Below are 14,272 nucleotides of genomic sequence, written 5' to 3'. Positions count from 1 at the left end.
GCTGATACTCGCTTTCAAAATTACTTGTATCCTCAGGTCATCATAGACAGGTACCGATGCAAGGAGAAAGGAAGATGGAGGTTGAAAGAACATAATTTGTGGTTTGAGCTAGGCATCATTTTGTATAGTTAATTATGTCATTTTGCAGTGTTTTGTTGATAGTCATGTAATGTGTGCTGCCACACATGTGTGTGTGCGGCCGCACACATGTGTTTGGCTGCACACTCTTGTGCTGGTAGGAGGAGTACTATAAATAGCAACTGAGGTGTGTCAGTCTGTACTTTTTGGCCAGAAGTCTGTGACGTATGTGTGTGCTTTTCCCAAGATGTACCTGACATTTATATGATATAAATGTGTGCAAGCTTGATTCAATTCCTTCTTCTTCTCAATCTAAATTTAATAGCAATTAACTTCATCGATTACTAAATTGGATCCTTAATTTTGGGGACTAACAATTGGTATCAGAGCCAATTTGGTATCAATTGAAGTTGTTTTTGAGGGTTTGCTGCCAACTGTTGAAGGATTGCTGCCAACTGTTGAAGGTTTGCTGCCAACTGTTGAAGGTTTGCTGCTGACTTTCAAAGTGTGCGGTTGAAAGGAGTGTGCGGTTAAGGTGTGTACGGTTGAAAGGAGTGTGCGGTTAAGGTGTGTACGGTTGAAAGGAGTGTGCGGTTGAAGGAGTGTGTGGTTGAAGGAGTGTGCGGTTGAAGGAGTGTGTGACAACCCGAAATTTCCATTCTAATCAAACCATTTCAATCCAATAGAAGTAGAGCAGTTACAGTGAAAAATTCAGACTTCGAGTATAAGTTTGGCAGCTTTCAGGGTTTTACACCTAAGGAGATATTAGCAGAGTTGATGCACTAGGATTTTGTGCAACACTGAAATTCCATTACTCTAGGTCATTAGAATCCATTCCGAGAATAGAAATATTTTCTGCCAAAAATCTCAGGACTATAAATAGAATTCTGAACCAAATTGGTTCATTAGTTGAATTCCAATTAGAGAAAAGCCAAATTCTCTCTCACGGATCTTCGGGTTTTCATCCCAAATCGTGAGTACAATTCTCTAGTTATGTTATAATGCTTGTTTTATGCTTATTAACATAGATTGTATGTCAAATACATGAGATCCGGGAGTTTACCGCCCAAGAACGTTCTTGGGGAGTAAACTCCAAAATCAAGCTTAAAGGCCATCTAGTCCCATTTCCTTGTTAGGTAACTAGCTTAGGATGATACGTATGAACATATGAGACTAGAAATAAATCAAGAACACATAGTTCTAGAAGTTTACGGCCCAAGAGATTCTTGGACCATAAACACCAATTTCAAGGGCTTAAATGTGCCCTAATTACCCCAAAGGCTTGGACTCTATTTTAGACAAATACCCTAATGTGTTTAGAACCTAGGAAACATAAGAAAAGCACAAGTATTGAAGAGTTTACGGCCAAGAGTGGTTCTTGAGCCATAGACTCCCATAAAGGGGTCAAAGGACACCCTAAACACTTCCTTAAGCCAAGAGACAATTTGGGCATGTACCTAAATGTATTATGGACTAACTAAAAAACTTAGAACCCCATTAGTGAGGGAGTTTACGGCCCAAAAGGTTCCAGGGCCGTAAACTCCATAAAATGGTACAAATTGGTGCCATAAACCCTCCTAAAGCCAAGTGCTAAAGTTTAGATTTGTTCCTAGAAATGTTTGAGACTTGAAAGCACCATAATAACCCTCCCAAGGGAGTTTACGGCCGTAAACTCCAAGTGAAAGTGGTCTTTGGGCCGTAAACTCCCCAAAGGAGTCAATGTGGTGCCCAAACACTTGTATAAGCCTTGAAACAATTCCCACTAGGGTTGTAGAAATTCTAAGTACCATTTCAAGACTTGGTTGAGAGTTTATGGCCAGGAGCTTACTCCCCTGGGCCGTAAACTCCAATGATTATGGTCATTAGACCTTAAACTCACATTAGGGGCATTGCACTCCTTTGTTGCAACCCATTAGCCTCCTAGCACTTGACCAAAAGTGTTTTCCTTGCGTTTAAATGTTTATACTTGTATAATTAGTGATTTAATCCCTAATTATTTATATACATATGTCTTCATATGTAATTAGGATCATTGTGTGTGTCTAAATCTTCACTTGACACCAAGCACTTGCCCGATCCTTCTTTACGATAACAGTCTGTTCAATTCCAGTCACTTACTGCAGGTGAGTTCATACCCCTTAACTAATGTTTTAAACTACTTTTAAATGTTTAATGAGGGGGGGATACAAGTAAAATCATGCTAGTATTATATCAATCACATGCGATTAATAAGTAGAATTACGCTAGTTATTACATCAATCACATGTAATTAATATACAACATTCAAAAGATTTGGCTACTCATTAGCCGTTTTACCAAACGGTTTCCTTCAAATTATTTTTATAAACATTTTATATGTTTTAAATTACTAATTACACTGTACATCTTACTCTGTACATTACCTTTCAAACTTATTTACAACTGTGTTTCAAACAAATGTTTCCTTATACTCAAAACTGTTTTATCATACTTATGCCTTCAAATTGTTTTGTAGATTGACATCAAGTCGATCTTTTCTTAAAATAATATTTATGTTACAAATGTCTTACAAAATTTACTGATGCTTTTATATTATTATAAATTGCATGCCTCTATATGTATAGTTATATAAGAAATGTTTAAAAGACTTAGGAAGGCTATCCACCCTATTTCCTTTTCGCGCTTGAGATGTGGTCTGGTGGGATATCGGGTACTCGTCCGAAGGTCGTTTACATATTAGTTATATATCATATGTACATATATAGTCATAAAAGGTCCTTCCAGTTCATCCCATGCGCTTGGGTAGCAAGGGTATACATCCATGACCATACATACGAGTTAGATTACTAGTAAACTACCATATGGGTAGTTTAGGAAGATACGAGAACCATTACTAGAACGCGATACCTTACAATGAGTCAGTTCATTCATGCGTCTATACATTACATATACAACTATACTAGGAGGAGAACATATACAACTATACTAGGAGGAGAACATATACAACTATACTAGAACGAGAAACATTACAGTACATTACTATACTTGCTAGACAGAAAGAACACACATTACATCTAGCACACGTAGAACATTAAAGTACTCTACTATACTATTACATGATCACACTTACATAAGTACAATTACATGATCACACTTATAGGAGTACTTTTACATAGATATTACAGGAGGAGTCCTATTACATTTTATATGTATCGACTCTGTTATCAAATCCTCATTTTTATCTTTACCTTGTGAGACAATCACATAATCGACGAGATAGATTGGATTTAATATCCTAGTACCAAAGGATACGTTGCGGGATTGACCATTCCAAAAATCTCTGTTAGCTACAGAGGTAAAAGCACATTCACTGATGTCAACGGTTGATACCGTTACAGGTATACTTTTGGGGACTGACTATTCCTATACCTAGCTGTTAGCAACAGAGGTAAATGTACATCTACGGATGTCTTCAGTTAACATTCTTATTTTCCCTAGTACCAAAGGGGAATACTATCACAGTTAGGTCTTGGTAGAAGACTACATTCAGAACAGTTAGGTCTTGGTAGAAGACTATATTCAGAACAGTTAGGTCTTAGTAGAAGACTACATTCAGAACAGTTAGGTCTTGATAGAAGGCTACATGAGAACAGTTAAGTTTTGGTAGAAGACTCCTTTCTTACTAATAGGAATCATAGGGATTTCTAGGGTTTTTCAAACGTTTATAGTTGTTTTGCAAACATTTTCATACATACAGTTCATATACAAATTCTTACATACAAATACTTACATACAAATTAAGACACTAAATACTTATGATCTCACCAGCTTCAAATCTGATACTCGCTTTCAAAATTACTTGTATCCTCAGGTCATCATAGACAGGTACCGATGCAAGGAGAAAGGAAGATGGACCTTGTTCAAGACTTATCTTTCATTTTGATTTATGCTTTAGTGTTTATCAAAATTTGACAGAATAAAATTGTATAATAATTATTTTATTAATGCAATGGATGATGTTGTTGCTTGTTTACTACTTTATATTGTTGTTGATATTATACATGACGTCCTCCGCCCCAGAACGTTTCCGCCGTTCTTGGTTTTGGGGTGTGACAGAGTGTGCGGTTGAAGTGATTGCAAGTTTAGTGTGCGGTTAGATTTGTGTGCGCGGCTCAATTCAGTGTTCAGCTGGATAAGTGTGTGCGGTTAAGGAGTGTGTGTTTAAGAGTTTTAGTGTGCAGTTTAAAATTACTAAAAATGGAATCTCAAAACATGATTGTTCATCAAGATTTGGATGCAATAATGGGAACAACTACTCGTACTCCTAGATTGCTATCAGCTAAAGGATTTCCTGAATGGAAATATCGAATTGAAAAATACATCAAAATGAAAGATTTCAAAATTTGGAGAAGCATTTTGAGAGGACCAATTCGGATTACTTCTACTTTAGAAGATGGAACGGTAATTGACAAACAAGTTGAAAACTACACTAATGATGATTTTGAACGAGTTGAAGAACAAGAAAAGGCTCTTGCCAAACTGACTATGGCATTGTCTCCAGAAATAGCACAAGGATTTCGTGAGTATACATCTGCAAAAGCATTATGGGAAGCACTAATAGAAGTTTATGAAGGAAATGAAGACATGAAGCAAAGTCGACAAGACATGCTCCGACAAAAATTCAACATGTTTAACTACGTATTGGGAGAAACATTGGAAAATCAATTGCAAAGATTTATCACACTAACCACTGAAATGAGCTCCGCAGGAGCGATGGTTACTAGATCTGAAATCAACAAGAAGTTACTAAATTCTCTTCCAAAGTCATGGGACATGAATGTCTCGGTGATTAAAAATACGAAAGATTTGAATCGTTTAAGCTTGTCTGAGACAATGGCAATCATCAAAGCTTGCGATTTTGATGATAAACAAAGAGAAATCAATCATGTCAATTCTTACTCTACAGCCAATCTTGGACTTCAAAATAACAACACCGCTTTTTCAAGTTTCACTACTCTTCAAAACACTCAAATCCAGGTTCCTCAAGTTCAACCTCATACAGTTCGTCAGAGCATACCATACATCATACCTAACATGCAACAAACTCAAATCCCTCAAACCATATCTCAAGCTGGTTCTAGTGTTAGTCCTTCCACAGATGTTTTGATTCAATCTCATGGAATTGGTTCCCAAAGCTCATTTGCAAAAGAAAAGGAGGAAAATATGGCTTTAGCTACTGGGTTGGTGAACTGCTACAATGCTTTTGTTGCTGGAGAACTCTCTCCACAACTTTCATTCACGGATCTTGATCAAATTCATCCTGAAGACGTGGAAGAGATGGATATTACTTGGCAAATGGAAATGGCAGTATTCAGGGCTAAACAATTCTCAAAAAAGACTGGAAAGAACAACTGGGGTGTAAATTCTGACAAAAAGATGGGTTTTAGCAAAGGAAAGTTGCGTTGTTATAATTGTCATGAACCAGGACACTTTGCGAGGGAATGTCCAAAGCCAAATCAGCGAGAAAACTCTGAAAGAACCATGGTGCCAGTAACGTACATTCACAGCAACAACAGAGGATCATCTTCAAACAATCAGTCTGCAAACATGGCAATGGTAGCTCAATCGTTCAACTGGGAAGATCAAGTTCAGGCCTTAAACATTTCAGAACCTGAAAAGGCAAATCTTGCTCAAGTCAAGGATGCAAATAAAGAAATGGAAGCTGATCTAGAGGAGGAGATGATGAATTTGCAGTTTGCATTCATGGTTCAGACCACTCCTGAACCAGTCAAATCTGAGGTTAGTGAATTCGGTTGTTCTCAATCTTGTATTAAAACTGTTAAGTTTTTGAGAGATCAAATTGAAATAATCAAGAGAGAGAACGAGGACTTGAAATATGAGGGATATACTCTTAGAAAAAATAAAAAGCCCTTAAAGACTCAATTAGAAAATAAAACAAAAGATTTTAAAAAATTGCAAGAGGATTACAGCAACAAATGCGAGAACTATGATCATCTCAAAAGAAAACTTGCTGCTGTAACCATGGAACTTGACACATTGAAAAATTGTTTTGAAAAAGCTGAATTTAATTTCAAAAAATTCGATGTGTCAAGTGAAAAGATTGCTAAATTAATCGAAGGACAATCACCTGGAGAGATATCACTCATGGTAATCAAATAAAAGTTGGATTAGGTTATGAGAGTGTCCCTCCTCCATTCAATCACAACTATACTGCTATTCCTCTGTCTCAAGAAGAGATTGACAAAGAACCTTGCATGGTGTACGGAAAGTCAACTTCTGAGCAGGAAATACAGTCTAGTTATGAGACCTTGCATACTAATGTTTTTGCTTCAAGTGCATATATATCAATAGTCTAGGGGGAGCATGCTGCTGAAACTTTTAAGTCAAATAATGTTGTGATTGAGTCTGGTGTCAGTCATGAGTATGTGTCAAAGTCAAACACAAATGTTTTTGTGTCTGGTGGTATTTTATTTCAGTCTGAAAATGATTCTAATAGTGGTGTTTCTGATCAAACTGCTAAATCTTATTTACATGTCTCTGCATCTAACACATCTGTTACTAAATTCTATGATGGATCTTGCAAGTGTAATTGTGTTAGAAATGGAAAAGCTAAGAACAACACGGACAACAGCAGTGCCAAAGTTTCTGATAACAAACAAATTTGTTTTAACTGTGGCACTGTTGGACACATTGCAAGAAACTGCATGAACCGGATGTTTGTATCTCATACAACAAAAAGAGGGAAGAATGAATTTTGGGGACGATCCTTGACTAGGAAAATTCCCAAAACTCATTCTAGAAATGGAGATTTGAATACAACTTTAAACAAAAAATTCAAAAGATTTCAAAAGAATAAACAGGTTTTTTGCAAAAACAACAGAAGTTTGCCAAAGTCAACTCAGGCCAAGCCTAAGTCTAATTTGTCAAAGAGCAGGATAGGATCTTCTAACTCTTCAAGTAAGAGATCCACCAGTTCAAAGCAAACTCACAAATTTTTGAAACCTAACTTTCAATGAATTCCAAAATCTTTTTCAGATCAATCTCCATTACACTCCAATTCAAAAGCAAAGAAAGATTCAAATGAAAAACTTGTAAAAGGAAAAGGTCAACCCAGGGTTGTGATGACCTGGGTTCCCAAAACTAAATAATCCTATTCATCGTGCAGGGACAGTTGCGGAGGAATGTCGCCAGACCTTGTTATGTCGACAGCGGCTGCTCCCGACACATGACCGGAGACATATCCTAATTGCACGACATTCAAACTTTTAATGGGGGATATGTTTCTTTTGCGGGCGGAGAGGGTGGAAAAAATTACTCAAAGAGGAACTGTGTCCAATGGAGTGTTGAATTTTGAGAATGTTAACTTTGCTCCAGAACTGAAGCATAGCTTGCTGAGTGTATCCCAGATATGCGACAAGGGCTACTCTACTTATTTCACAGATAAGGAATGTCTGATCTTAAAACCTGGAATTATTATCCCTGACGATTGGATTCTTGTAAGATCTAAACGGGATGGAAATGCCTACATTATAGACATGAATAACAATTTCCCTGATGATGTCACGTGTCTCTTCTCCAAAGCTTCTGAACAAAATGCGATGTTGTGGTATCGTCGTCTCGGTCATGCGAATGCAAAGAACCTGAATCGGCTTGCGAAGAACGAATTGGTTCGTGGGCTACCAATCAAAGATTTCATTACTTTTGAGAAATGTGTTTCGTGTGCCTAGGGAAAACATCATCGAAAACCACACTTTCCAAAGTAGATAAACTCCATAAGTCATGTGCTCGAGTTATGACATATGGATTTATTTGGTCCGGTTAATGTTTTGAGCACCAATCGCAACTCTTTCTGCCTCGTTGTGATAGATGATTACTCTCGCTTTACTTGGGTTTTCTTTCTGTCTAACAAAGCAGAAATTCCTAACCTTATCAAAAGATTCATTGTGATGATCGAAAATCAGACTAACAATCAAGTGAAAGCGTTGCGTACTGATAATGGAACAGAGTTCAAGAACGCTGTTCTTGATCATTTTTGCGCTGAGAAAGGGATTGTGCATCAATTCAGTTTTGTTCGAACACCTCAACAAAACGGGGTTGCCGAACGTTGGAATCGAACTCTAAAAGATGCCGCAAGGACGATGCTCTATGATTCCAAGCTTCCTGTATTCTTCTGGGCAGAGGCGATTAACACTGCGTGTTATGTTCAAAATCGTGTGCTAATCAATAAAGCCAGAATGAAGACGCCGTATGAGATTCTATTTGGACACAAGCCATCTGTCAGTCATTTCAGAGTTTTTGGCTGCCCTTGCACCCTTCTCCACTTGGAATCCAATCCCAAATTCAATGCCAAAGCCGATGACTGTTATTTTGTTGGATATGCTGCTCGAACTGCGTACAGGGTTTACAATAAGAAGACTAAACAGATTGTAGAATCATTTGATGTTCGTTGGCTTGAGAAAAATGAGACAGATGCTAGAGTGGGTCCTGACTGGTTGTTTGACTACACATCTCTTTTCAAATCATTCAATGTGTCTTCAGATAATCAAGAAGGATCTACTTCCAATTCGAAGATTCCTAGTGAAGACGAAGAAGATGAAGTTGTTTATCGACCTCCATTGATTTCCTCTAATCCTCCTTCGGTAACCCCTACTCAATTTGAATCTTCTGAATCTCCTCAACAACCTACTCCTGATGCCATTGCTACTCCTTTAACTCCAATGGAAAAAGAGTTCATGAATCACGAGACTTCCGCTGTAACTACAAATTTGATGGAACTTCTTTTTCCAGAAAATATTGCAGAAGAGTTTGTAGCGGATTCTTCTAACGAACCTTGTTCATCCTCTACAGACCCTTCAGCAAATGATGGAGCGGTCAACATTCATAATCTTCCTGTTTCGGTCAATGATATTAGTTATCAGATCCCTTCACGCATTCAGCGAGATCATCCAATAGAGAACGTCATTGGCCAGTTGGGCGACGGGGTTCAAACGAGAAGTAAAAGTGGGGATGTAAATACATGTCTTTACTCTTGCTTCATATCTCAAATAGAACCTAAATCTGTTGAAATGGCTCTGAATGAGCCTAGCTGGGTTGTAGCCATGCATGACGAATTAAATCAATTTGAGAAACTCGGAGTCTGGAAATTGGTTGAACTACCAAAAGGAAAGAAATCTCTTGATACTCGTTGGGTTTTTCGAAATAAACAAGATGATTCAGGTGTCATTGTGCGCAATAAGGCAAGATTGGTGGTTCGAGGGTTTCGACAGGTTGAGGGTCTTGACTATACAGAAGTTTATGCTCTGGTTGCTCGTTTGGAAGCCATTCGTATCTTCCTTTCTTATGCTTCCTACATGAACTTTACTGTATACCAAATGGACGTCAAGACGGCTTTGTTGTATGGCAAAGTCAAGGAGGAGATTCACGTTGACCAACCACTGGGTTTTGTTAATTCATCTCTTCCAAACCATGTTTACAAGTTAGACAAAGCTTTGTATGGGTTGCATCAAGCTCCCCGAGCTTGGTATGCTACTCTTACTCAGCATTTGCTCAATCACGGATATTCCCGAGGCACCATTGATCAAACCTTAATTCTCAAGCATGTTGGTCCAGATCAAATTCTCGTTCAAATTTATGTGGATGACATCATTTTTGGGTCGACAAGCCAGCAACTTTGCAAGGAGTTTGAAGCGGTGATGAAGAAGCGTTTTGAGATGAGTTCTCTTGGGGAAATGACCACGTTTTTGGGGTTTCAGGTCCAACAATCTTCAACTGGAATCCTTATTCATCAGGCAAAATATGTGGCAGATGTACTGGAGAAGTTCGGGTTTCAAGACGCAAAACCTGCTCTTACGCCCATGGCGGAACGGCCTCTTCTGACTCCTGATCTTGAGGGTGAATCCGTAGATTAAACTCATTATCGATCAATGATCGGATCACTCATGTATCTTACTGCTAGTCGCCCAGATGTCATGTTTGCGGTCTGTCAATGTGCTCGCTACCAGGCTAATCCTAAACTCTCTCATTTAATTGTTGTTAAAAGGATTTTTCGGTATCTCAAAGGGTGCCCAAAATTGGGTCTTTGGTATCCGAAAAATCCCGAATTTGATCTCTATGCTTTTGCAGACAGCAATTATGGCGGGTGTGAGCTTGATAGAAAATCGACTTCAGGAGGATGCCAATTTTTGGGAGATAGATTGGTGTCATGGTAGTGCAAGAAGCAGCAAACAGTCTCAACCTCAACAGCAGAAGCAGAATATGTTGCTGCATCTGCTTGTTGTTCTCAATTCATCTGGATCCAACATCAATTGTTGGACTACGGTTTGAATTTTCAAGAAACCCCTATTTTTTGTGACAATGAGGCTACGATTCAAATTGCCAAAAACCCGGTCTTGCACTCAAAAACCAAGCACATCGACATTAAAATTCATTTTATTCGAAAATGTTATGAACGTTTGGTTATTCGGCTAGAACAGGTCCGCTCTGATAATAATGTAGCAGATCTGTTCACCAAGCCTTTTAACAAAGCTCGATTCGATGTGTTGGTTAATTTTCTAAAAATGATTCGTTTTGAGGATTAATTTTTAAATAAATTTGTGCATTTCATTTCTTTTATGCACAAATTTAGGGGGAGAAAAACCAAAAACATTAAAAAAGAGAAAATCCAAAAACATTAAAAAAAAAAGAGAAAATCCAAAATATTAGAAAATAAATTTATGCTAGTTATAGATTGTGTTTGAGGGACATAATTTGGGAAGTGATATGATAATGTGATAACAGGCAACCTGAGTCTGTGTAATGTACCCGAAGTTGAGGGGTCTATGCTCTGGGTTGATGTGTCGGTATGCACGAAAGATTCTAAATGGACATGACTAGGCAGAATTGAACTTAGGAAAATCAAATGACTTGACAAATATTGACCTAGATAGCTCCGTTTAGCCTGACAATACGACGCTCGGATAGGTTGAGCAGGGAGATATATATGAGAATCTACTCGTCACATTAATTGAACCCGTACTTGGAACCATGGTTTAACTTTTCCTCGATGTGCGGATTCTATCCTTAATTCCGGTTGGATGGGGCGACTGCTAAATTCCGATAAATTAGGTCTGTAGAATATCATTTTCTTTCTTTCCCTCTATTAGTCATATGTTGTCTCCTTTGCGCGATCTCTAATCCGACCTGGTACACAACATATGTAAGTCTATTTCTCTGCAAGCTAGATATATATATATATATATATATATATATATATATATATATATATATATAAATGTGTGAAATGTGTGAAAAACTTCTTATCTGTTAGCCATATGCTGTCTCCTTTGCGCGACTTCTAATCCGACCTGGTACACAACATATGCAACCTTCTTATTTTCAACCCCTCTGAAGAATTCTGTATATTCTCTCTCTGAATGGTTGTCTGCTCACCCGGTGTAAGGAGTACTCTGGAAGTTCTTGATGGCTGGGGCATATCAGGAAGCGGGAAACACGTTCTAGTACACTTAAAATTGAACATATACAGATTGTCTATAGATTTCGCTGCTCAATTTAGGTGGACAACAATAGCCCTGGTCGTCGTCAGCTAATGGTCCTTAAGATATAGTATCTAGAAACTTAGGATCAGATATAATATCTAGGAATTTAGGTTCACATTGTCTTGTCAGTTATAGTATGTCCTACTTTTGTCACAATTTTTCGTGCTTAAGTGGACAACAATACCGACAATCGACCAGACAAAGATGTGAATATGAAAGGTATCGACAAGCAGATAACGGTCGTCTAAGAACTTTGATCCCTATTCCTCAACAGATTAAAGGAATTTATAAAGGTTTAAATTGATTCTTGTCAATTAATAAAAATTTTAAAATTTTATTTTATTTTATTTTTATTTTCAATTTTATTTTTATTTTTATTAAAATTTTATTTTATTTTTTTTATTAAGATTTTGAAATTAATAATATTAATCCTCAAAATAATTCCTTTTAAGAAAATTGTGTGCAAAAAGGGGTTTTGAAATAAATGATTAAAAGACAAGGGGGAGAATGTGTAAATTCTGTGAATATATAGAGCGTGTGTGCGATGAGGCTTTTTCACCGTCATTTACTGTTGCCTCAACCGCACACACATATCTTCTCTCTCAAATTTTCTTCAAGGTTCAGTAAAAACAAGATCATACTCGGTATTTATTATGAATGCGGCTGAATTTTTTTTCTCATTTTTCAAAAAATTGTCTATTGTTTGCTGTTTGAGTTTAAAAAGGGATGTTTATGCGGCCGCACACATGCGTGTGCAGCTGACCGTGTGCTGCCACACAAGCGTGTGTGGCTGACCGTGTGCGGTTACATGATTTTATGAATGTGCAGCTAAACATTTTCTTGTTGCCCTAATTTTTCATGTGTTTACTTTCATATTAAAATGGGAGACCAGGAATTTGCTAAAGCTCACAATTCTGCAATTTTTCTTGAAGACCCTCCTGCAGCCCACAGAGACATGAAATTCATTGTGGATGGATTGAAGAAATCATGTTTAGTTCATGCCTTAACAACAAGTCCTGCTATCTACCAGAGTTTGATCAAAGAATTTTTGAGAAATGCTGTCGTAAAGAAAAATGGTCAGGGTGACAAATTTGTTGAAGCAACAATTGAAGAAAAGAAAATTCAAGTAACGGAGAGCATCATAAGAGAATCCCTTCAAATATCAAACAAACCTGAGTATACCATGGAGATCGATATTCATCAGACTCAGGATGTCTTGGAGCATATGGGTTATGAGGGAACATTTCCCCCTACAATCAAAAAGTTGCTTCCTCCGTGTTGGAAGTATTTGGCTCATGTATTCGTGAGCTATATTTCCTGCAGGAGATCTGGAGCTAATGGGATTTCTCTTGCTAACACTGGTGCCATTGCAGCATTGGCTGCAGGTTTTGAGTTTAACTTCTCAAAATTCATTCTGAATGAAATGATTCTGAATCTTGAAGGGAACAAAAGAGATAAATTTTGGATGTATCCAAGATTTCTGCAAATCATCCTCAACTTGAATCACGCCGAGCTGCAGAGAGGAAATGATGTCTTAGATTTTAAATCCATTGGTCCAAGTGCTTTTGGGCTAATGAAACAGAAGAGATGTGGGAAATTTGTTTTTGAAGGAAAATTCCCATTGATAAAATTTGGAATCTTTAAAGAAGATGATAGAGACGAATCGGAAGAACAATCAATGCCAGTGGAAAATGAAGATATCCATCACTCTCCCTCCGAGCCTGAAGTGGAGGAGATTCATCATTCTCCCAGAGCATGTGTAGCTGATGAACATGATTATCAGAAAACAAATGATTCAAGGTCTTCTCGAGGTGATGATGACGATGATATTTATGACGGCGTACAGTTTTTGAATGAATTTGACTTTACTGGAATCAACGATGACGTTCCAACTAACATAGAGTTTGATCTCAATGATGAAGACTTTGATCCTTTTCTCGGTATCCCCAGCAGCCGTGCAAATAAAGTCAATGAAGTTGTTTCTCTAGCAACCAAGACTACAGCTGAAGAAGATTCTCTCAAAACTCTACTCTCCACCTCAAAGCCTTTGGAGGTCACAACAAGCCAAGGGGATGTGACATCAGAGATTCCTCCGTCTGTGTCACTTGTCTCAACATCAGCTCCAATCATTTCCGACTTTTCTGAACCTCAGACTTCTCAGACTTCCTTAAGAACAAGCCAATCTTTTGAAAGTCTGGAGATTCCCGCTGTAAAAAGTGCTCCTCAAGTTACCTCAACAATCACTGCAACCTTTGCTCACTCTCCTCCAAAGCAGTCTAATGAAGGTCCAAGCACAATGTTCGAGACTGGTGGATCCTCTTATGTTCCAGAATATTCTCCAACTCGACCTTCTCTAGATGAAGCTTCTATCAGACTAGTAAGACATTTGGCTCAATCAAGTGCAACCTCTTCACGCGGGAAAGGAATATCATTTAACGAGGGTCGGACAGATGATGACAAATTCTCTTCATCTGATCTTCGAGAGGAGTTGGAGTTCTCCGCCAACAGCTCATTGAAAAATCAATTCAAATGGATCAACTTTCTGCATATGTCTTTGAGCTCAGGGCAAAGGATGAAGAAAAGACCAAACAAATCAAAGATTTACAAACAAGTCTTGGATCCGTTCTAGCCAGTTATCTTAATCTCAAGAACGTATTGTA

At 37.9% G+C, this 14,272-nt stretch overlaps 1 protein-coding gene across 1 annotated transcript; it reads left to right on the top strand.

Moving 5' to 3' along the window:
* The first annotated feature begins 7,346 nt into the window (after nt 1-7,346).
* LOC145089369 (uncharacterized) lies at nt 7,347-9,986 on the top strand. The gene is made up of 3 exons (XM_079027813.1): nt 7,347-7,795; nt 8,477-9,380; nt 9,462-9,986. Exons 1-3 carry the CDS (start codon nt 7,347-7,349, stop codon nt 9,984-9,986), a joined length of 1,878 nt encoding a protein of 625 aa, XP_078883939.1.
* Nucleotides 9,987-14,272: the final 4,286 nt, after the last annotated feature.

This window comes from Lactuca serriola, chromosome 2, assembly GCF_051521515.1.
Source record: "Lactuca serriola cultivar US96UC23 chromosome 2, Lser_US96UC23_V15, whole genome shotgun sequence".
In the NCBI taxonomy this organism is placed as follows: domain Eukaryota; kingdom Viridiplantae; phylum Streptophyta; class Magnoliopsida; order Asterales; family Asteraceae; genus Lactuca; species Lactuca serriola.
Note: the sequence above shows the minus strand (reverse complement) of the source record. Positions and strands in the feature narration are given on the sequence as shown.